Source organism: Ptychodera flava, chromosome 15 (assembly GCF_041260155.1).
Source record: "Ptychodera flava strain L36383 chromosome 15, AS_Pfla_20210202, whole genome shotgun sequence".
NCBI lineage: Eukaryota > Metazoa > Hemichordata > Enteropneusta > Ptychoderidae > Ptychodera > Ptychodera flava.
In genome coordinates this window covers 20,423,085-20,448,934 of record NC_091942.1, presented here as the reverse complement: position 1 = coordinate 20,448,934, position 25,850 = coordinate 20,423,085, and the positions used below count along the sequence as shown (strand labels likewise).

The 25,850-nt window shown below is 38.3% G+C and overlaps 1 protein-coding gene across 4 annotated transcripts in view; it reads right to left on the bottom strand.

Moving 5' to 3' along the window:
• LOC139151490 (myosin-10-like) overlaps positions 1 to 25,850 on the bottom strand; it is a 76,608-nt gene that overhangs the window by 29,060 nt on the left and 21,698 nt on the right. Inside the window, exons 3-13 of one of the 4 annotated variants that reach the window (XM_070724324.1) lie at positions 18,324 to 18,351; positions 16,373 to 16,490; positions 10,362 to 10,391; positions 5,799 to 5,891; positions 4,516 to 4,579; positions 3,773 to 3,871; positions 3,006 to 3,149; positions 2,327 to 2,422; positions 1,668 to 1,786; positions 709 to 948; positions 123 to 206 (exon numbers count right to left, since the gene is read on the bottom strand). In XM_070724324.1, the coding sequence (XP_070580425.1) occupies positions 123 to 206; positions 709 to 948; positions 1,668 to 1,786; positions 2,327 to 2,422; positions 3,006 to 3,149; positions 3,773 to 3,871; positions 4,516 to 4,579; positions 5,799 to 5,891; positions 10,362 to 10,391; positions 16,373 to 16,490; positions 18,324 to 18,351 (1,115 nt within the window). Of the gene's footprint in view, positions 1 to 122; positions 207 to 708; positions 949 to 1,667; positions 1,787 to 2,326; positions 2,423 to 3,005; positions 3,150 to 3,772; positions 3,872 to 4,515; positions 4,580 to 5,798; positions 5,892 to 10,361; positions 10,392 to 10,597; positions 10,634 to 13,241; positions 13,308 to 16,372; positions 16,491 to 18,323; positions 18,352 to 25,850 lie in introns of all 4 variants that reach the window. The other 3 variants (XM_070724323.1, XM_070724322.1, XM_070724325.1) reach the window with 3 other exon arrangements.

Below are 25,850 nucleotides of genomic sequence, written 5' to 3'. Positions count from 1 at the left end.
TTTGAAATTATTAAAAGAAATGAATTTTGACATATTCTCTTTTCCTGCAGACTGGTAAGGATATTAAGTTTTTGTCAAAACTGAGTGTTGTTTTTTAAATCACTTCATGCAAATTGGCTTACCTTCTCGATAAGGTCGATACATGGTTGCAGGTCAAGTCCAAAGTCAATGAATTTCCATTCAATTCCTTCCTTCTTGTATTCTTCCTGAAATTTACACAAAAAAACATTGTTACAGCAGTATGTAGAAATCAGTGAACATTATGTCAGCTTTCTAAAACTATCATTTTTGCAGTGAAAAGTTTTGTATGTAGCATGCTTAGCGTTGAGGTTACTACCATGGATTGGTTCATCCTGACTCACTCACTTCCTGTTTGCTATACAGAAGTTTCCTTGGAGACATCTGTCATATGTTTTATGAGTGTCCAAAAAAGCACTTTTCAATTTCGTCCAAAGAAAACTTTTGGTTCAGTTTTGCAAAAGAACCAGCCTGTGGTGCACACAATTTAAGGATAAGATGTGACCAAGCATTATTAGCAATGTGTTCAATTTAACCTACCATTGATACACAGGAGTTCTTTCAATTTAACAGAACTTCCGTGTCATCAGGTCACTACATGAATTGGTATATGGTCAGACAAATTAAAATTTCCAATTTCTGAAATTTATCAGAGAGTTTCCTATTATAGAGGGCGCACTTGCCACCTACCTGTTCAAGTATAAACATTGTATGATTGAAAAGTTGTTGAAGCTTTTCATTGGTATAGTTGATACACAGCTGCTCAAACGAGTTCATATGGAAAATTTCAAAACCAGCGATATCCAATATGCCAATGAAAGATGCTCCTTGTCGTTTGGTTCGGTCTAGTGATCTGTTGATTCTCGATACAATCCATTTGAAGTTTCTCTCGTAGGTCGCCTTGGCAAGAGATTGGGAGGCAAACTCCACCTGTGCGTAGCAGACAACATAAAACACATGTTACTTGGTTTATTCAATCATCTGTATTATAGAGGATGTGGTGATTGAGAGGCGTTGTTGTTGGATGACTTTGTCAGGGGGTTGAATCCTACATAATCACTTTTTTTTTTGGAGAGGATTATCTTAAAGCCCTAGTAACGCTAACTTTCAATGATTTTTTCATTACTTTTATTTTATAAATCAATCGCAACTTCTTATTCTATTCCCCAAATAATGTTGAAATACCCAATATTTAGCTTGTGAACTTAGCGTCTATATGTGTAAAATGCATAAATATTGTTTACATTTGAATTCTAGTCCGGACCAGAAGTCAGTTTCAACAATAACAATGCAGTTTACAATCATAGGGGCTGAGTTGACAAGCTGGATACTGTGTATATCAACATTCTTTGGGGAGAAGAGCAAGGAATTATGGTTTACATTCAAAATAAAAATGGTGGAATTATCATCAAAATTTAGCATTACTAGGGCTTAGGCTTACACAGCATAGGATACAACTATAGTCAGATAGATATAAACGTGCAATTCTGAGACCTAGACCATAATATGGATGACAAAGCCCAACTTGCAAATCTGGTACAGAACTACAGATTACACATCGTGATCTTTTTTATTGGAAAAGTTGCACAGAAAGTAATGCAAGGAAGATGGACAGGGTTTATCAAAGTTGGTGAGAGAGATGCACTTACCTGTTCTTTGGTTTGCGCTTTGTGTACAAAGTCTCTGCCCACTTTGACCTTGGGTCTCAGCAGGGCTTTCTGGAAATCTGTTACATTGAGTCCCAGTAATCGACACAGCTTCTGTGCCACTGTTAATGAACAGAGTGACAAACAAGACTGGTAATTTTAATGAACTGAAAACATCGGAACAATAATACAGCAATCTTTTTATTTCTTTTTTTAACGTGAGCAACAGATGTTTTGTTTTCCCAGTCCGACACAGAATTTGCTATGGAACAGGCAAACTTGCTGTAATATGGGAATTTAATCTTTGCTGCACATCTTGTGCACCAATCATAGCTTTCCTGAAGACAGCTATAGTGCATCTTGGTTGGCAGCACTTCATGAAAAGGTTGAATTACTTTGCATTTAATATGTCTGAATCTGTAAATAATACTGTACGGAAGTATTCGGAGTTAAGATTTCAAAGGGCTTTAGAGATACTAAAATACGAATTCACATCTTTTCTTACAAAGGGTTGTATGCTATTACATTTTGAACTATAGCACAAACTGTTGTAGGCATTGGCCTAACAGTAAAACTATGGGAGACTTGGCTGCTTCCAATACTTGAAAATCTGAGACACTTGAAGAAATATATGTGAGTGAGAACAAATGAGGTGGCATTACCTGTGTTGTCTGGCATTGTTGCTTGGTCAGAATTCCTCTCTTGTTTGAAAACCAGGTTACCAAACTGCATAACTGCCGAAATAACTCTCATAACAGCTGCAATATAGATATGTTCATCACATTCAATATTTGAGTATTTGACTTCACTGATGAAAATGATGATGACAAGTGGGTACATACACTGATTTAATGAAGAGGTCAACCGGTCATTTCCATCAACACTGAACTTGGTGAGATAAATTTTTTGGTACTGACAATGAAATATGCTTGCATGGAATATCTAATGACAAAAGCTGGAAAGAAACACCTTTGCACTGCATATGGTAGCATGAGCAAGACTGACAATCAATACTGAGTGCTTGTTTTCCCACTCCGACGCGAATTCGCCACAGAACGCGCAAATTTGCTGTAATATGGGAATTTATTCTTTGCTGGATATTCCTCTGCACCAATCATAACTTGATCAAAAGGAAGCTATGGTGCACCTTTGCTGCCAGCAAGAGTCTAACACTCTGATTGGTTACAGGAAATGGAATAATTGCATATGAGCCAACCCAATGCGCTGATTCATTAATTCCCGCAACCAGAAGAGCTGGATTCTGTGATTGGTTGATATGTGTACATGAGCTACAAATGAGGCTTGTTTCACCCAATCACAGATGTGTTCAGTAACACTTACACGCAATGTCATCTTCACTAATGGCCATGATTTTCATGGCTTCAATGGTGTTATTAAATTCCACAGCATCATCCACACCAGGTATGGGTACATGGCCATTACTCAGCGCTACGTAGTTGTTTGCATGTTCCAGTAAATATTCCTCTGCAATAAAAATCAAGCAAAGTAAAATTTCAAGTCATCACATGTCACAGGGTGATTTAGAAGTCTGTTGCAGAGAATGTCATCCCACTCCGACGCGAATTTTGCTACAGAACAGGCAAACTTGCTGTAATATGGGAAATTACTCTTTGCTGCACATCTTGTGCACCAATCATAGCTTTCCAGAAGACAGCTATAGTGCATCTTGGTTGGCAGCACGGGTACTGATAATGAACCAACTCCGGCAAAGACTGGAAACACAGGATGCGTGTATGTCACAGGGTTACTGTTGCTAGTGCATATAGGGAACAAATTGGCAAAAACAGAATGATACACCAACTGAGGTGCTTTATTGCCATCATATCATAACAGTACATTGAAATTCTGGCATGAGATGTCAAATAAGGACTTTTTCTCTGGCTGACAGCGCACATGTGTTCAAATCACACACAAGTGACTGTAGCGTGGTTATTTTCCTATCTCGATCAATTAGCTTGCTGTCCTAGCGCCATCAATATACTGGTATGATATAATCAATGACATCGCACTTCAAATTTCACAGTTATCATCTGCCGTTGTTCGACAGTACAACAAAAAGATGATGACAACTTGTAGGTTGTACTTACTTCTCTTTGGGCTACTGACACCTTGAATTGCTTGATAGAAGATGTGGAAAGTTCTTTCTGTTGGTGCCTGCCGTACAACACGAGCCTTTTCAAGAAGATCTACGCCATGTTAAAGAAACCTTCACGTTCATTATATTCTGACAGCATTGGCTACACTCTGACAACATTGGCTAAATTTTAACAATATTGGGTATATTTTAACAGCATTGGGTACACTTTGACATTGGCTATACTGCCAAAATTGGCCACACATTGACAACACTGGCTAAACTCTGAATACACTGGCTACAATCTGACTTCATCTGCTAAACTATGACAAAATTGGCTTTTCACCCTGACAACGTCGTTTGAACATCTTAATGTACCTTTATTGCATGTGTTCACAAATTTCAATATCATGCAAGTCATAACATTTGTCCTATCTAACTCTGTCAAATCATCAAGACACATGATATTCTAGTTAAGCCATGATATTGTCACATGTGGTTGGTGGAAAATATATCTTTGTTTCAAGCATTCAACCAAGAATGCATTACACTTTCACATCACTTTACTCTGCAAAGATTTGATACGCTAGTGGTAAGATCAAATAGCATTCAGATTAAAGCAATACCAACCTCACATTTGCAGAGGGTTATACATGTAAAATTACCATAAAGTACAACATCTCAGCCTTGAATTTTTGCCCATGGATTAGTTATCACAGTTCAACTCCAAGGGCAGGTTAAACATGGAAAGGATACATGTCTCAATACTGGCCCCAGCAATGAATCCTGATGTGTCAAAGTTGATCCGAATAAATTTACCCTGAAATCAAGAAAGGAAAAGAAAATTTTCAAGGGAAACATTCTGTGCCTTGGTGACATGTCTGTAAATTAATGCCTGTGAGGCAAGAAACCCTAATTAATTTATGTACACTTGCTGTACAGTGAAATTATTATGCACAGTGGTGTAGACCGATTGTCTGGAATATCAATCAAATTTTGCTCTGCGTTCGCTGATGAAAGCCTGGATACATATTCATCTTCCTTCAACTTATGGGTTTGCAAAATTATGAATAGATATTAAAATGTTTCATTTTGCCCATCGATGAAATCGCATGCTTATAGTTTCTTTCCCAGACACCATAGCAACCACTGCATAAGTGTCGACTAGTAGGACTGGTTAAATCTTTCAAAAACAAGAAGCAAATGCATGAAGTACAAAACACGATTATGGAAATTTTTTTAATCACATTGTTGTTGACTCATGCCATAAAAATTACTTCGAAAAAATATTGATATTCAAGTGAAGCAAAAGCTTATGACAGATGATGTGACCTGTTATCTTTACATTCAGTTTTGACTGTTGTTTTTATAAATTACTTCTCTATCGTACTGACAGGTTCTACACGATAATTTTCACCTGTCCTGACAGACCAATGATTTAGAAGTCTGTTGCAGAGAATGTCATCCCACTCCGACGCGAACTTTGCTACAGAACAGCAAACTTGCTGTAATATGGGAAATTACTCTCTGCTGCACATCTTATGCACCAATCACAGCTTTCCTGAAGACAGCTATAGTGCATCTTGGTTGGCAGCATGGGTACTGACAATGAACTAGCTCCGGCAAAGACTGGAAACAGACCATGTGCATTTGCACAGTCGACATGAAATATACCCTCATTTTACTGGGCACATGGTCAGTGTTAACCTAATACACAATGACACATCTGAACTAATGACGTGACCGAACCATTTTATTACTATACATGAATCATACATTGGATGTAAACTCAAAGTGGCACACTCAAATGCATACTTAGAGAGTACATTTTCCAAATTATGGCCAATGACACGGCAGATCACGAATGTCACATATCAAACCTATACAACAAATCTCATGTGCCCTGTTTTCTAATGTCCAGCTGCATACACATTCACGCACTGTACCTTGCCCTACATACAGATTTTCACTTTCTGTACGACAAACACTTTCTCACTTCCTTGCTTTCGATCATACACTTCTGATTACTGAATACTTACAAATCTTGATGAGTTGTCATTTTTCACGGTCTTGGCGTTTCCGAATGCTTCTAGGATGGGATTGGCTTGCAACAGCTGCGACTCAAGTTCACCCTAAACCGGCAATGAATAAATATATACGTGTTATGACGCGCAAATCATCATGGACTCTATCAGCCTGCTAATGCACATTGGACGGCAAAACAAAAAGCAGCTGCTGCGACTACACCTTAACAAGAGACAACATTAAAGAGAATTAAATTACAAAGATCATAGCGAACACAACAGCTGGGCTTTCAGCGCTGACATTTTATACACGAGCTTACTCCACCATCTTAACACATAACCCTTTCACCCGTTCTGTCATACAGAACAGTGAATGCTATAAACGATGTTGTGTCAGACCAACAAACGGTGGTGAAAGGATTTTAAAGCGTTGGGCACTGTACGTGATAACACCTGACTCGAGATGTGGACACAGGATCTGCTATCTTGTGCACTGCAATTTTGCATGATTTGAATTTTACCCATTGCCATATTAATGTGAAAACTGAACAAGAAACATCTGTGTTCTCGAATGCAAGAACATCTTTTATGCACTGAAATGTTTCTGAGATAACAGAAGGTACATCTTGAAAACACAATAAGATGTATCTTCATCGCCAAGTATTGAAACAAGAAATTTCGCAGTTACTGAAGCTAAGGTGACGAGATCATGACGTTGTCACGTACAACACCCACAATGCATATCAATTTCTGACCTGTCCACCCCTGTGTGCTAATGGTTTAACCTGACTCTTGTGAACAGTCTAGGCAAATCCGCAGATAGCTGACAGGGATGAGCGAGTCAGAACCTGAAGAACAAAAACTATTTTTAACTCCAATGCATGCAATATTTTTTGTTGTAAGCTGCAATTTAAGTAGTGGCCATGCAAATTTATCTTTACTGTTTGATAGTTCACAACGCTAGCACAGTCAATATTGACCCATTGCCAGCTAAGCTGCGATAGCAACTTTTCTATTTTTCCAACACAAAAACTACAGTGTACGAAAAATGATACTTAGAGGATACATAACACTCACAGAGCTTTTGAAACCCTGAATGTTTGCGTTTACCACATTAGACATCTGTCGCTAAATTTCAACAGAGGGATAAACACAATGTCAAGTTGAAAACTTTCATAATTCAAGACAAGTATTTCTGCAGAAATACTTTTGGAAATCATCAAATTTCCAAGCAACTGTGACGTGTGTGTATCCACATTAAAACCATCTTTGTATCCTGTATCATACTATATGCATGCAGTGTTTGCCACTGGCAGCTATACTATATATTCTTAAAACTGGTGTAAGATAAAAAAATAAAATAAGAAAGAAATATCTTCGATACAAGGTTAACCTTCAAGTTCAACATCTGCTGGTGAATCTGAACACTTGTTTTTTATTCAAGGAAAATGCAGAGCAAGCTAAGGGGTACTGGGAGTACAGAAAGATTTTTTTCAACCAGTGAGTCCAATCTAGCCTGTACTACGTGCAGAATCTGTCATCTACAAGGGAGTGGGAGTGGGGAGCCTGCGGGGGAGGGCAGGAGGGGGATCTCATGTGTGGACATACTTTTATCAGTCTGGTTTAAAGCAATGACGTCTTTGCATGCATAGTTCTCGAAAGGATTTTTGAATTTTCCAAAATGGATTTAGTGAACTGATACTAAAATGTAATGAAAATAAATCATGACGGGATTTCTGATCGAACACTTCTTCTCCATGGGTGATGGATGAATTTGTTTTGTAGATAAATTGCAGTTTTTGTTATTGTTTCGATAGCCATTCTTTGCTGAAAATATTAAAGATTAGTAAGTTAGATGGGACTTATGTGGAAATCAATTGAGAAGGAATTTTCCCGTCAAATCATGTCACAGCTTTTTAACATCTCATCAAATTGAAACTTTGGTGCTGAGATATGCATTAAAGAAGTGGTATAACAAGTGATTGAGTTTAGGATATTTGTATGCTTGATTCATGCTAATTAGTCTTGTGACAGTTACTAGACATATACAGGCAACTCACTGGTCCACCATAATCAACAACTGTGACAATACAGCGACTGCCTTAAACAATGATTGTAACAGAGAAATGATTGCAGTAACCATCAATGGTGGATTTGAAATGGCTTCTGTAACCATCAATTTTTACAATGTGATGATTACTGTAACCATCAATTGTTACAGTGTGATGATTGCAGTAACCATCAATTTTTACAATGCGATGATTGCTGTAACCATCAATTTTTACAACATGATTACCGTAACCATCATTTTTTTTCAATGTGATGATTGCTGTAACCATCAATTTTTATGTGATGATTACTGTAACCATCCATCTCCACAATGTGATGATTACTGTAACCAAAAAAAAAAAAAAGAAATGTTTCTGGTCAGCGCGCGCGTCACTTGAACAACAGCGCGTCACCCTTTTTTTCCTGGTTTGAGGCCGGCGGCTGTGGCAAACTACATACTGATTACTATAACACCAAACCAAAACGGCTGAAAAGAAAGAAAATTCTTTGGGGCACATGATCAGTGACTGCATGAACAGTTTAAATGTTACTATATTGATAAAACTACAAAACTCAGTGTTATCCCCAGGCCATAGCGGTCCCGCTACGCTTTCGCCCCCCCCCCCCCCGCTACGCTTTGATTCTCCCCGCTACGCTTTAAAATATTCCCGCCATCCTTAGTTCACACGCTCTGCGTAGCTACCAGCTGATGCCTGCATTGTCTACACGTACACATAGCGCTCACTGCAACTTTTAACCTGGTGAAAGAGTGGAAGGTGTGAAGTATGGTATGCATCAGATAAGTTGTCCGGAAGTGTTGAGAGGAACGTTAAAACAATAGATGAATCGGCTGGTTGTTCACAAATTTTCATTCCAGAACAAATATTACGACCAACAAAGACAGTATTACGACCAACATCGCGGACAAGTGTTCACAGAGGTAGGCGGTGTAGCACTAGCAGGGCCTTTGATCACATTCCCATGCTTTGATCAACGAAATGGACCGCAAAAGAAACAAGAGTTGACTGGTGAGGTTGATAATGATTGTACAACGATGAGTTTTGTCTGAGTACGATCACGATCGCGATCGAGTTCACATTGCATAAATTTCAATATGGCGACGGCCATGTTGGTCGACAGGTTCATAACGTGTTGACATTGATCCTGGCGTCGCGTGTGGTTCCACTCTGACACGTTCTCTGAAAGATTTACACCTGATTTTCGAGGGATTCTAGTTGTACTTAGTTCATATCTTGTGATCATCTTGGTGGTATTTTTAAAATCAAGAATCGAACGACGATGTTCAGTGGAAGTAGAAGTTATGCGGGGAGGGGGGGGGGGGCTGCTGGTTGAAATCTATCCCGTGATGAAAAATTATTCGCGGTGTTGTCGTTCAAAAATGATATAAAATTCAATTGCATTTGAATTGTGTAAAGCTTAAACTTGTGAATTTTCTCTTTGTGGCAAGTTTGACAATTTATTATAGCAATATATGTATTAATGAAACTCCAATGAGACGAACCATTTCTTGCTCTCAAAGTTTCAATCTGAATCTTCTGTTTTAATTGCAATTGTAATTACAATACTGTGATGATTTATTTAAGTGTAATAAAGAGTTTCCATGATGTTCAAACTGCACACTTTGTGTTACCATTGCATTTTGTTGTGAGTGTAGGCCTACATGTATGTGTGGATGCATGTGCAAGCTTACATCCATATGCAAATATAAATTTATGATATGCAAATGATTATGCAAATTAGCCGCTAAGCTTTGGCGCTTTAACTGACCCTGCTCCCTCCCTGAGGAGGAGGAAAAAAAAAAAAAAAAAAAAAAAAAAAAAAAAAGCCGCGTCGCCGCACCATTTTTTAAAGAAAGGCCTGACCAGAAACATTTCTTTTTTTTTTTGGCCTAACCATCAATTTTTAAAAGGTGATGATTGCTGAGACCATCAATTTTTGATGATTGCTGTAACCATCAATTTTTACAATGTGACGACTGCCATAACCATCAATCTAACAGTGTGATGATTGTTGTTACCATAAATTTAAAACAATGTGATGATTTCTGTAACCATCAATTTTTACAATGTGATGATTACCCTAATCATCAATGCAACCATGTGATCACAGAAACCATCAATCTTCACTATGTGATGGTAGGTGTAACCATCAATTGTGGCCAGGTTATAATCAGTACAACGATGGCCATTTCCATCTCCTGCCACAGAGTGATAGTTCAGTCGCACCAACCACTCTAAGATGGAGAGGCAGTCAACATTTATTACAGAGAAACATTAAGTCTTTGCATTTTCCTTGCCAACATACTACAAATTACAGTACAGTAAACAACAAACAAAACGTAAGACCTTGCACAAACTGGCAACTTATACAAAATGCTGGGGCAATTACTGAGTGAATAAAACAAAACTTGGGACAAATTTAAAGTAACGTTCCAGCTACGAAAGCAGTTTAAGTAACAAGAAGAGATTTTCAATAGCATGGCGACATGCGTCTCAACTCGATACTTACAATTGCGTGACGACTCAGTGACATTTGACTCTATCGTATCGGACAAGAGTGACACAGACGATGGGATGGTAATAAGAAGGAGGTTAGGTGTTGAAAGATGACATGCAAGAGAGAGAAAAAAAAAACATACACAGTAAAGAAACATCTAACCACATCTACAGGTTACAGTTTTACCAGTGACACAAGAAATAACCACACGAGTGTTTGTAAATATTGGTTAATTATTTGGTACTCACTCCGACCACCTGAGAATCTCTATAGCTAAATAGAGACTGGGTCGGGCAGCAGAGGAGAAAAAAAGGTGATGACAAAAGTGAGATGGATTATGGTGCAATTCTGGTGCTGTAGTTAGAGAGACATGGATGTCAAAATGATGTGTTGTCAATGTTACGAGTGCAGTTCATGTCAAGATGCAAAACACACGGATCTGTAAAAGACAAGGCTGGTTTTTTTTGCATAAATACAGATGTGGAAACAACTGTATTACAGTGTTAGTCCAAATCTCGGTGTCATTGTTATTTATGATTCTTGGTATATATGAGAGAGCAGCCATTGGTGACAGACTTCAGCAATAAATACCACTCGGCAGGCAAGTGCAGTGAGGGGCTGCGAGCACCAAGATGCAAGTTAGAATGACAGATTGGCAGAAAATGGGACCGAAGGAGCTGGAAAAATCTTTGCCCGGCAACAGCTGAGAGAGCTCCAGCAGGAATGACTGGCAGCAGATGTTTCTTTGCAATACGAAACCAAGCTGGGGAAAGAGCGTTGCTGTTTAGGCACAGACAAAACCCCGCTTCCAATGACATGGTTTGCAGAAGCAAAATACAAAACAAAACAGAACACCATAGCGAAGCAGGGAAAGAAAAGAAAAGGGAAGGGCAGGAAAAAATATATACGGAAAATATTACAATGTTTTACACTGAACATTTAATATGAGACTTCACGTACAACATTGGTGGTCGCGATTGAAACATTTAAATACTGCGTTAAAATCTAACCGTTAGTAGTGAATGAGAACACATTTTGCTTGATCCTGTCTGAACTTAGTAATCCATAACAAAGCAATTAGTTCAGTTTTACAGTTACTTTGTGACAAGGTGTGCTAGTGAAAAGGCCGGGGTAAAATTGGGGTCACAGGTCGTAACATGAAACATGGTGTTCTTTTCACTGGTACAGTGTGTACAGTATTTAGCAAACATTCCTGACTTGGTTAGCGTGCATAGTGATACGTCCGAAGAGGTGAAATTTCTGAGGTACATTAACACGATTAACCCAATATCTTTGAAAAAGACTTGAGTCCCTCATTGTCAGATCAAAGTATGGGATTTACGCTTAAAGTCAACCTACGGTTGGGAAATACCGCACTGGAGGAATATACGAAATCTAACAAACTATCAACAAAGATTGGGTTTGTTATCAGCAAGGTCACTCTACTATGAAATCACTGTAACTGGACACCACTTTTATACAGTAGACTCCTTGTTAAGCCCAGGCACCAGACATAACAGTGAGTTCTATGTTCAAGGAAACCCTATCTGTCAATCGGTCAGTCCAGTTCAATATTTTGTTATATTTGATTTTCTTAAATGAATACTTTTACAATTCCCAATAATTGAAAGAAAAACCCTAAATATAAATCATAATTGTTTTCCTGCTGCCTTGAAAAATCGTGGTTGGTTTTAGAACAAGATTTCTGACATTATTAATGGAAACTGTCGGTGTGGAGAGAGGTTAAAGACCTCCGACCTGTTCAAGTGAATATGGCAATATAGTTCAATCAAGCTCTTCAGTTTCCTGTTTTTTCTAATTTTACTAAGGAGTACTTTACTCTAATTGTAACCAATTCTTGGGTCAGGACTTGAGTGCTGTTCTTTTTCCAACCAAAATTTTAGCGCAACATTTTACCACTTTTGTTTGAATTTTCTGTTATCTTTGTTTGATAAGTTTGCACGAATGGATATTACATTTTATTGGCTAAACTCTTCTATCAAAATTTGACAAAAAATCTGAAAAAATTGACTGGGGTATATCTTATAGATCCGACAAAAATCAACTTTGGCGCTCAAAGGGTTAACAGCAACATCTACTCAAATCCAATCTGCAATAAAGTCTGCTTGCTGTAAGCTTGTAACTGATATAATCAATATCTGCACTTACCAAATCATGAAGGACTCTCTGTCCACACACACTCAACAATTTCCATGAATAATTTTGTCATGTTACAGATTTCAAAAAGGAGGGAAAAACAATCCTCTTGGCTATAATTAATTGTACTTCATTTTTTCATAACAAAATCTTCATGCAACATAACAGCTGAATCTTTTCCACTTTATTTTTCATAATTCATAGAAGAGCCATCCCAAAAACGAACTGCTGTCAAAATGTCTGCCTTCAATGATGAATTGAAAATGACAGACTCAAACTAACTGACAACACTTGGCAACAAAGATGATATTGTTGCTAGGATGAAGGGTGCACTACACGGTTTTAAGATTCATGTTGATACAGCCCATGGCCACCATTGTTATATATAGTTGGTGTTCGGGACATTTGAACAAAATTTCATTTTCGGATGGCCACAGAAATTTTGAAATTTCAAGAGCTAAAAATGATTTAATTTTAGTATATCCACACTGGGATATTACCTACTTCAGTTCACTGGTAGGGATGGCTCTTGTTTAATCCTGTTAAAATTTAAACTTTTATTACAAATCCAGGACAGTGACGGTAAGCATTATCTGTGCAAAAGTTAAGCATCTGATTTCACTCTCTTTAAGTCTACAATGCACAGTTAGTCTGTTAGACATCATTTCACATCTAACATTGGGAGCAACAAACACATAGAAAAAAAGGTTGACTTGGGTAGATATCCCTCGTTACCTTTTCTGGTTTGCCTCTGTTTTTTGGCACCCATATTATGGTGCCGGAGTATGGACATTTATGGGGCTGGAAAAGAGTCCAAGGATTGCCAATTCTCAGTCCACTGTACCATTTCAAATACAAATTAGCAAAATAAGAGGTGGGGGCTGTCTGGTAGAGAGAACAGCCACTCGATCATGTGATAACACCTATATAACATTTTTGTGATTTATTGACGGCAGTTGCAGCCACGGCTTGGCTTCTATTATTGTTGTACATAGTGCTTTGTTTTGAAGAAAAGAAATTAAATATCAACCTGTGGCAAAACTTTGGCACTATTTTGTCAATTGTCATTCAAGAATGCAAATCTACATTTTTGTTGCAGATTTGATAAATGTTATTTCACTCTGAATAATCTTTGTAATTATGATTTGTACCAACAAAGGCACTGCTAGTCTTGTACAATATACTTGGTTGTGTGCAATGCACCGAGAAAGGCAAGTTTTCAGTTTCATAATAAGATGAGGTTATCGGTACGCTTGGGCTGAGAACAGGCTACTCACAGACAAGGGAGGAAAACAGATGATAGATGAAAAAGTGATAAAAAAATACACATTTGCGATGAGCAGAGCCGCCATTCAGCTTGTAAGATTGAAGATAATGGTACCAATGGGGAAGGAGCTAGATGCAGAGGGAAAAATTATGATATCAAGGGATTGGTCAGCTTTGAGATAACTGGGAGGAGGATGTGACTTTGGTGTAAATAAGATAATGCATTTGACGGCAAATATATATTGCTGAAATCAAAGAATGTGTTAAAACACAGCAAAGGATAACCTGTAATGCGAAATCATTCAAACGCGGTCAAACAATAATAATAAAATAAACTTATATTACAAAATGTGATACATATGAAGAGGTCTGTGATATGAAGACACAATTGGAAACATACAAACACTTAGTCATATTTCATGGTATAATTTTATGATAGTTTCAGACAATATATCAATGTCTGTACACATTTTTTGGGACAAGACTGTCACATACAAAATCAAAAATTATCGATGAGTTTCAGTCTTAAAAACAGGAATTGAGACCTGAATAGAAATACTGTTGATCTCATTGGTTTTTCAGTCTGTTTTCATAAAACATCTCCTGCTACGCTAATGATGTGGCCATCGCTTTCTATGAAACAGGGACTTGTGTAGGCAGAAAATATGGAGTTGCACCAAGGGGAGAGAAATTTAGATTTTTGTTGGATTTCCTGCAGAATACTGCACAGAATTGTTGGAAAATGTCCAAAACATTCATTATTATTTTGAACGAGTAGTCAGAAAGTTATTCACGACTATTCAAGTCATAATGGCTAATATGGCAAAGGTCAATGTACTGACATTTTTTGTGCCTACAGGATAAACATCCCAGCCAAATCTCTGATCTGGAGAAGCACTGAAATCACTTTGTTGACTGGGAAGATAGTTCGTTTAGTGTTTTCATTTTTTGGTATTGTTTGGTGATGCGGGCGTTAGCTGTTTACTGTCTTGTTTGGTTTTTTTTTACATTTGAGCAAGTACTCGAAATAAAGATTATATCATTATTATTATTATAGTTCGCAGTGTGCTCAGTGCAATAAATCATCATTAACTTAATTTGAACAGAATCTACTGAAACCGCTGACAATCGTCATTTAAGATATTTTGTTTCGATTGGAAGTTGCTGCGATAACGCAGACAGATCATGTCATTATAAAAGAGAGCTATCATTTCATTAATCTCCGAGTTGAACTAGGCTGTTGTCAAGGGGTTATAAAAATTCCACTATTGTCAATCGGAGCTCAGAGGGAGGGAGACCTAATCCACTGCACTCATGCTATGTCTTGACTACAGATAGACAAAATATCTAAATCTGCGCGTATGGATGTCAACTGATCTCTCCGTCGGGAAAACACTAGGTTTGGTTATTATGTTGTAATTAGCACAACATTAAAGATCTGAGCAAACAAATTAAAATGGAATCTAGTAAATTGGAGAGAATTTCACCAGAAGACCTTGGCAGTGTACCAGTAGATAGGGACCCATTTCTTTTACTGAGTAACCTTTCGTCAATATTTTATGATCTGTAAACACAGCACAACCACTTTAAGTAGCGTCCATATTTTCCTCACAGCGTACACAAAAACACTGTTTTATTGACACTCCATGAAAACTACCCTCAGAGTTCCTGTGTATATCAAAGATTCATACAAAATAGACACATCCTTGCAAATGGGGTTACACTCTCTAAAAGGGCAAAATCACTTGACATTGATATACAACACAAGATGCGAGGTGCATGAATATTCCACATTGATAATAAATCATTTGCATAAAATTTTAATACTGAAACAATGCTCATTAATATAATTTGCATAAACGAATACTAATCCACCTCACATCTTGCTCTACAAGCATATTGTAATGAGACACAAGCCAAGTTTGAAACATCTTCTAATTTTCTGGGTAGCTTTAAATTAACAGCAAGCGTCTTAAGTTTGAAATATTTGCATTTTCTAGAATTCACAAGTTTTTTCTCTCCCAGGGAAAGATTATTGAAGAAACAATGATCTTCATTCATAGTGTTGAAATATATAAAATATGTAATGTTATATAACGTCAATCAATGATATCTATTTGATATATATTTGTGAGATGAATTGATAAACTCACAACTTTACCACTGTGGAACTCAGAAAAACTAGAGATGCATTAGAAACTTGGCTTTGGTCATGTATACATGAAAACAACTTGAGATTGTCACAAGGTGAACATCTGAAGGAGTTTCGTAACAAAATATCTGGTTCACAAACCCGGCTGAATGTTGTCTAGCTTGACCAAGGCATTTATGTGTGTGGAGAAGAGACTCCAATTTGATGAGGGTGCATGACAATTGAAAGTCTCAGGGCTTCTCCACACATATTGAGACAATGATCCAATCAGCATGATGATAACACAGAGGTACGGTCTTATTTACCATGCTCTCTATGACAACTCATCACTGATTGGCTGATCAAACGAGACAGCAGCAGTTGGGCTGATGATGACCAAAAACCACAGTGAGTCCATACACTAAACATACATCAGTGTCTAGTCTTCTCAGAGACTGACCAACCTTACCTGTAAAGAGTGAACGGTGGTCGCCGGGGTCTTGCTTCCCTTGGCGGAACATGCCACGTAGGTCAGATATTGTATCACTTTCTTTGTATTCTCTGTTTTACCAGCTCCTGACTCACCACTGCAGAGAGATGTAGAGAAAATTCAGTCATAAAACCAATCATCCCCTCCCCCTCCCCCTACTACCCTCCCAAAAAATAAATAAACATTGATCAGTTATCACCTCTAATCATTCTATTATCCCCCAACACTATGATTACCAACACAGGACCAACCTTATAAAAATACAACAAACATTATTGTGAAACCATATTGTTCAAATATGACAAGTTATAGCATTCTTGTCCCAATAAAAACATGTGTAGCTATAAGATATTATTACACAGGGTCTAACCTCAGTAATTATGTAGAGACTTATCATGTAACTTACAAATACAATATCCCTATTGATGTATTAAAGAGTAATGCACACCCTAACTCTGATATTAAATTGTAAATATTACTGATTATACAATGTGTAACCATGATGTTAAAATAAATTTAATGGGAATTCACCAGTTTCATCAGGCAGACACCTGGTAAACAGACTGTTGGAACGAGATATGTGTTCAATGACTGATCTTTTGGCCCAAGACAAACTTCAAAATATCGATCCTGACAAAGTTGAAATTTCACGTGAACAGTGACAAATTTGGTAATAAAACTCCAAACAAATGATTTTATGACAGTTGGCCCTTCCTTGAGGTTTATTTGCATACCAGAATAAGTTAATATTTGATTAATATTTGATGAAAGTGAGCATCATATGATGCTTCTGTAGCTTGAAAGCCAATATTGGATCAGTGGAAAGGTTGCGGTCGGTCAATAACCACTGGAAACAAACAGATCTCGGTTCATCTTGCATTCCGTGTCAGCGTACACACAGGTCGTAAGGTCACAGTTTATTCTTCATTAGTGTGAACAGAACATTCAAACACTGTCTCTAAATCCCTGCTTTTTTTTTCGTTAATACGCGTTTGAGGCTAAGTGACAAACAGCTGACATGTTTTGACTGGGACAGAAATTCCAATTCAATTGATGTCAGCACTGATTTTTTCTCCCCCATTATAAAACCCTGGGAGCACGTCAGAAAACCATTGACTGGCTATTAACTATGATGACCTCACGGCTCAATGAAAATCCCACCGTCCACAAAAGAGTGGTCAGCCAGCAAGCGACCTTGAGGTGACCAACAAAAGAGAGATCCCCGGTCAAGAACTGGGAGGTATTGACGGGCCTCACAATTGGGGGGTATTACCTCGTTTTTTTTTTTTGAGATTTGAAGCATTAAACTATTAAACTATGGGGCGTCTTTATTATCACTTTTCATGGCATTTGACAAGTGTTTTTAACAATGGGCAGAAAAATCAATGAGACTGAGAAATAATTATTGATCGAGATTAGAGAGTCTGCCTGGACCTTAATTGTGCCAATGTTGCATTGTGTGGACATGTTTTTACAATTTGATTTTTAAAATATTTTAATTGTTCAGACATAACTTCTGCGAACTTTTGTACATTGGTGATCGAATTACATACATCAAGAAGCAAAACAAAATTTGGACACTGGACAGTATGACTCCATTTGGGAAACAGCTGAATGCTTCAAATGGCAAGACAGCTACAGTTCAGATGACTGTCTGGTATGATGCATGGAGTTATAAACTGCAAGTACTTAAGAAAACATCGACCTGGCATTTAGCATTACGCTATGTTACAGAGCTTGATTTTCTAAGTGTGTAGGTCAGGCGCTTCTAAAATATTACCTCTGCTTTTTAAAAAAAATTTTGCTTTCAATATTCTTGTTACAAGCCCTGAAATCATTACTACAGCGTTAAAACTTCAGATACCGGCATGACATCAGCGTGTTATGTTTATCAACCAAAGTTCTTGCCATCTTCTTCTGTTTTACTTACGTGCAAAGGATGGATTGATCTTCACGATCTGTGAAAAGATAAAAAATGGAAAAAGACAAATTAAGAAAAATGCAAAGTTACTTTGATCGTTAGTGTGATTTGCTGAATTGCAATAATAGGGATTTACAGTTTTGGTAATTTTTCTCTGATGAGCTGAAATCTACTGAATTCTTGAACAATACTGTAAGTGTTCCAATGTAGGGCTGGGTTACATTACAGGTGAGTGGTAGCAATAGTAGCATGTGGGAATTTGACAGCAGTTGCCTGTGAGTACTAATGTATTGCTCAGGGTGTTCAGCTCAAATAACTGTCATGGTCTGGGTTTCTGTAGCATATGATATTTACCCAGATAAACCTATCCAGATGAATGGGAGAGACACAACTCAAAAAAAAGAGTCGAAATTCATTTGATATAGACAACAGCCGATCAGCTGATTGCCAAGCCCACACAGCACACACAACTCATACACTATGCAAAGTCATTAAATGTTTTATCGTTGCAGTGGATCAACTTATTATAAATCATGGTGAATTGTCTTCAAAATGCCACAGTGGAATATCTGCATGTGTGAAAATTTGAACAAGGCTCAACTTACACCTTATCACATGATGATCCTACACCTTTATCACAAAATCTTAAAAGGCATACAAATTCTGCCCGAACATTCCACACACAGCTACACACATACACAAAACTCTCCTTGTCTGTCCTTACAGTACAAACAAATGAATTATTTTTTTTAAACCACTCAGGATCTAGAGATAATTTACACTACAAACACTTGTCTATTTTTATTTGTTTCCTGTCTCTGACTGGAGTCATGTACAACACAAGATTTCAGAGATAAGGGGTGTTGGCTGCAAATGACCTTGGCTGACGAGGGAGTCATATTTTGACCAGTCTGAGTACTGTGGTTACAAAAACTGGGAATACCTTGGTATGCGAGTTCATTTGCATACCAACACACTGAGGTATGCAAGGAAGGCCGGCGCATTACCCCATCAATGGGCCACTTAATCAATGCAGCTGGCACCGTGCCCTCCCTATACGCACACATAACACAGTTGTCGCTTACTTTCTCTGTTTTTCAACTATTAACTTACTCAAACTTTTCTGTTACAACATTTGCCAATACTATGGAATTTCACCATACTAAGTAAAGTGCTTTTTTTTATTTTACAATATCGACACCATCACCTTCAGCGAAATCAGAGTGTCACCATGGTTACTGATCTTATTCCTGATCAAGAATGGAAGGCGTTTCATTCTGGAACCAACTCACGTCAGACTTGTTTTTTTATGAGAGGACAGAGAGAGATGCAATTTTTATTGAATTCCAACGACGTTGTCAGCCGTTGCCTACTTGTCACACACAGAAGAAAAAAGACCCCTTCGACTGAATACAGTTTTATTTACAGATTTTCGACAAAAGTTCTCTTATCTATCATAAAAGCGGTTTTCAATTCCCAGTGATATGGCCCCAACACACAATGCACCCTCGTGCAACATAATACTTTTCTGTACACATCTCCTTTTCTCTGAAGATACAGTCCTCTACCGGCCTCGTCTGTAAGAACACCCACATCTTGAAAAGACAACATGTTTCAGTATTCCTCTGAGCATATGAAAAGAATGGTGTTACATTGCAGGGCACCACTTAATTACCAAATCACTGGACAGTCCTGTGAGGGAACTGTACTTTGCTTTCAAGAATGCAGAAACATACTTAATTACAGTATCTCTTCCCCATCTAATGCCTTTACAGTATATTAGTTCAGTTCTGTGTAAAAATGTGTTTGGAATTTCTTATGCGGTAGCCTGATCCAGAGTCATATATCCCAGGTATACAACCCACTGGAATGCGGCACACAAAAAAATATGGTAATGGAGTGGTCCAACAGCTATTGTCTGCCGCTTCGCGGTGTGGCTGCAAATACCTTCCTGCAGTTGGACGTTTTGTAATGCTCATTTGAAAAGCAAAAGTCAATGGCTGTATGTAACAACCGTGTCATGACAAACACAGGCGTTTCTCAGGAACAGTTTGGACAGTGAGGTCAAGAAATAACAAAAAGGGCAATAATTGTATTGATGTTTGCATTATATGAAATAAAAAAACACCTGGGAGTTGGGATAATTTGATTATTGCAATCGAAGCTGAGAGCATGTGCAAACTGAACTGCCCTGCATTCGACATCGTAAATTTACTCGTTAACATTACTGGGGAATAACAGCTACAAATCAAACGGTTGGAAGAGAAAAAGTTACATGTCATATAACATAGAAATTAATCTCCTCCAAGTCCCATCAAAACAAAACCTGATAGTTTAAACAAAGCCTGTACAATGATGGGTGTGGACAGTCAATGCATGGCTATTACAGACTGTATCATGTTGAGATGGGGAATTCAATTCATATTCTTGTGGGTACTTTGGATACTTTTCACAGTTCAAACGAATAAACTTGGATTGTCCACTGTATAGTACTGGGTGATATTAGTGCTTTATGATGGCAGACAGGCTGACATCCCAGACTGCTCAATTCTACCATTGACCTATGATGTGTATGACAGAAGAACTTCCCAGAAGGAATCTGTACTGTTGTACTCCACCCTGTCGGCTGATGTACAATATTACAATGACGGAAGTCTACGTAATGCAGCCATCGTTTACAGGATGTTCCCTCTTTCCCTTTGTCAGCTTGGGAACTGTGAGTGATGTAATAGCTCTGCAAGTACATTGGGAGTTGGGGAGTGTTCTGCTATAGGCTATCACTACCCATCGTTTTTGCAGTGTTGCCATCAACCAGACACTCCCTACACACACATAGGGCAAAGAGTGCTGTGAGCTGAGTAGCTGCTGTATTGGCCATGAAGACAACGACTGCAACAACTGGCGATGGAAGTATAAACTAGAAATTATGCAGAACAAGTCATCGTTGATGACACAGTCCCCACTTGTTAATGGGTACTTTGATTACAGGTCCTCAGAGAGGATAGAGTCCTCTTCATTAGGTCTGTGATAAAAATACTTTTGAATGAATTCGCTTGATACATGTCTGAGTTGTAGTTCAGGACATGAAAAAAATCATAATAAAATGGCCACACGGTGGCCATATTGGATCGTATCACAAAACAAATAAATGTGCATATGTATGACATAGGTTAATGTCCTTGTAGCAAATTTGATTAAAATTCGTTGAGATATGCCTGAGTTATGGCTTGTACATGAAAAAATCATAACAAAATGGCCGCACAGCAGCCATATTGGATCGTATCACAAAACAAATTAATGTGCATATGTATGACATTGGTCAATCTCCCTGTACCACTTTGAATAAATTCACTTGATACATGTCTGAGTTATGGTTCTGGACATGAAAAAATCGTAATAAAATGGTCACACGGCGGCCATATTGGATCATATCACAAAACAAATCAATGTGCATGTGCATGATATAGGTCAATGTCCTTGTACCAAGTTTGAATAAAATCGGTTGAGTTACGCCTGAGTTATGGCTCTGTACATGAAAAAATCGTAACAAAATGGCCGCACAGCGGCCATATTGGATCGTATCACAAAACAAATTGATGTGCATAGCTATGACATAGGTCAATGTCCTTGTACCAACTTTGAATAAAATCTGTTGAAACATGCCTGAGTTATGGCTCTGTATACAGGGCTCGACATAAGCGCTAGCCCACTAGCCCGAGGCTAGTAAATTTTCAAGAGGACTAGTAAAAATGTCTTCGGAGGTAGTCCTGCGGACTAGTGCAATTTTCAAGTTCCGTAGCTGTCCAGGAAAGTTTATCGCTACAAACTAATGGGACGCCGGGCCACTCATTCGATAAGAATGAACCAAGCCTCGATCATTTTATATAAAAATAAACTAACTTTTACCCAAACAAATTGGACAGTGAAACAGTGAAGCAAACTTTATTGATCACCAACTTAAAATGAAACAGTTTACCTGCTACGGAGAATCAAATTGTACTGTACATGCCAGGCCCGGGAAACATGGCTCAATGCAACGCTGAGCATCAAACGGAATTGTCTGCACGTCGTGTATTTTGGTTTGCTTGAAGCTCATCACTTCGCCTAAAAACATGAGCAACCCCACAATTTCGTTCAAACACTGTATCCTTGCCTTTCAAAGAAGATTTTTCTCAAGATTTCTTCAGGGGCATTCCCAAACAACACCTCCGATAGTTCGTAGCCAGCTTGACCCTGCTTTAGAATGCCTCCACATGCTGACCTCCATATATAGTCAAGACCCCCTAGCTTAATTGAAGCTGATCTTAAAAAGAGCCATCTAGCTTGCCAAAACAGTGCTATGGCAAGTTGCTACTGCTTGTACAGGTGAGGGAATTCCTCACAGATAATAACTTGGTGCTAGCAAACTTATTGTTTTGCCATTTTAGTGGAAAAGTGTAAATTATTGGGGCAATAATAGTGAAGTGAACCTTAAAACAGTAGTGAATAAACAAACGTATGAAATGGGTGTATCAAACTGTTGTATCCAATCACTTCTGGGAGTCATTGGTTATTTTGTGCTAATCACATTCTGTTACCAGTAACTGGCAAAAACTCATAAAAGACACAAGCACATGAAATGGTAAAATGCAACATTTTTACTATTAAAAACAAAATTTTTCACAAACCATTATTACAAATGAGAGGTCCTCCCCACAAGCTGGTCAATTTTAAAATGTGATATATGTCAAAAATATGAAGGCACTCCACAGGAACATTTGTGAATGGCTGTATGAATTTCAGTTCTGGAGAAACAAATCTGTCCCCAGCATGAACAAACATGTTCTTTGCAAATTAATGGCGCACTACCTGAGCTATGAAGGATTTTCCAACAATTCATCCCTACCTCTGATTTTATTCTTGATGGCAATAGGCTATTTTCATGACCTCTCCTCCTACACAGGACATTTCATTCAGGTTATTTTTGTGGTTTATATATGATTCAAAGTTAAACATTTTGCAGTAAGCAAATGTGCTAGTCTTGCATGAAAGTTAGTTATTGCGTTTAAAAACCTTTGCGACAAAAAATATGAGAATGGTCATATATACACCTCTTTACAACATGAGAGCAACATTTGGCTTTGCTTGAGCAGGACTAGTAGATTTCATTTAGGACTACTAAAATGAACTGCTACTAGTCCTTTGGGCTAGTGGATGATTTGACCTTACGTCGAGCCCTGTGTATATGAAAAATCGTAACAAAATGGCCGCATGGTGGCCATTTTGGATCGTATCACCAACAAAATTGAAGTGCATATCTATGACATTGGTCAATGTCCTTGTACCAACTTTGAATAAAATCAGTTGAAACATGCCTGAGTTATGGCTCTGTACATGAAAAAATCGTAATAAAATGGCCGCCTGGCAGCCATATTGGATCATATCACAAAACAAATCAACGTACATCTGTATGACATATGAAGTAATCCTTGTACCAAGTTTGAATGAAATCGCTCCAGGCATCTTTGAGATATCTGCGTGAACGCACGCACGCACGCACGCACTGACGCATGCACGCACACACGGACATGACCAAACCTATAAGTCCCCCCGGACGGTGTCCGTGGGGACTAAAACTGCTTTACAAGTACACTGCAGGCTTGCTCACCTCAACATTTTTAACCTCTCTTTGCTTTTCTAAATAATTGCACACCTGGTTTGTGACTAGTATGATATGATGCACAAACTTATCCGACAGCTATCTGTAATGTCATCTGTATTTAAACTTCAACAGAATGTCAGGAATGCCATATCGACAAAAGTCTCCCAGATTTTTCAAAAGAAAGATGCCATCCCTGTATCTAGGGTATGTGATATCAGACCCAGCAAAATACTTCATTATGTAAGACTACACTAAGGATGTGGTACCTTATCTGACACTAAACAACTCATCTGCTGATATTCTCAGCCTGCTAGTGCCAGATGTTGCTGTATTGGCCTATGGTGACATGTGAAATAATAAAACGACCATCACAGGAAAAATGAGACGACATCACAATGTTATTGGTCGATATTATGAAGATTTAGGTAACTTTCGCCATTACTTGTCAAAAATTAAAAGGAAACATAATGACATTTCTGCAAAAGCTTGGTCAAACTGCTAAGATCTGGTTGATCTGACAGCTATCTGAACTGCAGCGGCTACCTGAACTGCAGCAGCACTTTGTGGAGTATTTTTCAGTTTGTCTCCTCGCCTCTATATCTGTGGGATCTCTGCATTTTGAGAAAAGTTCTGGACCACGACTCAAACTAAAGCTCTACAGATGTACAGCCATGGGATCAAATATATGTTGGAAAGGGTTTTACAAGATGCAACCTTTCCTTTGATGAGGCAACTTACTGCATCTGGCGTCTCGGTTTGAGTGACACCACAACCCCCTTACATTGTAAAATTAATCCCGCCACTGCACTGGTAGCAGTTACAATACTTTTCATTCATGGGAATTCCTGTCCTAACCTGGCCACTGGGGACACCCAGTAGTGCTCCAACCGCACAGTCTTCCATTGTACCTGAGATCCACCTGGAGCTAACCGGCATATCAGTAACACAGCCACGATAAACATGAACTGAAAGATGAGAACGCGGTAACCGGTAGCTGCGAAATTCACACTCCATCATCATAGGGGTGAAGTTCACACTATTACACGTTGATGGCTCATTACTTTGCAATCACTCGCTGATTTACTGTCTTGGGACACCCTCTGTAATGGAGGAGCTTGACCCCCAGAGACCTTCTCTATGGATTTGTAACATCTACTATTTCAATGGCAGCCTGTCCACTATCCACATCAGCTAGGCTATGCTATTACTTTACACATTTAAAAATTTAAATAATTATCGCTCAATCATAGGTAATTTTTACACATGACTTTCCATTTTCCCCTGGGAGAAAGGCTATTTAATGAATCATCATACAAAGACAAAATGGAGACATAATACCCACTTGGACAAGCTGTGTGAACCATGAACTGAGTGCCAGATGACACGATTCAAGTTCATGCATCATTTCCTGATCTGACTAGAGTGCACGCCATAATGCCGTTTGCAAAATAGACAGCCCTTTAATCATGCGGCTCTGTAATCAACCACACTAATATCATAGTTTAGTCCTTATTGTCCACGACTATATGGCAGTAACTGAGCCTCAGAGACATGGGAAGGAAGTATAAGCAGAGAATACCACCCATTTTCTAAGGCAAAATTCGATGAGGCGACCTGCCGAGAGGTCATAGGTCAAACGGACTTATCTAACGCAGCACTAGCAGTCTCTCTACCAGAGTAACACGGAAAGTTTTGGTCTCCAATGGTACGAATCATATCAACACTGAACCAAACCACACCGTTGAAGTGTTTGCAGTTGATGTGTATGTGATACTTTTCATTGAATTATTCATCACCAACTACACAGAACTAAAAGCCCGAACCTGTCTTCTCAATCCCGACATTCCACAACTGTCAATATTGTTTCCTCTTTATAATAACATCATTTCTGTAGA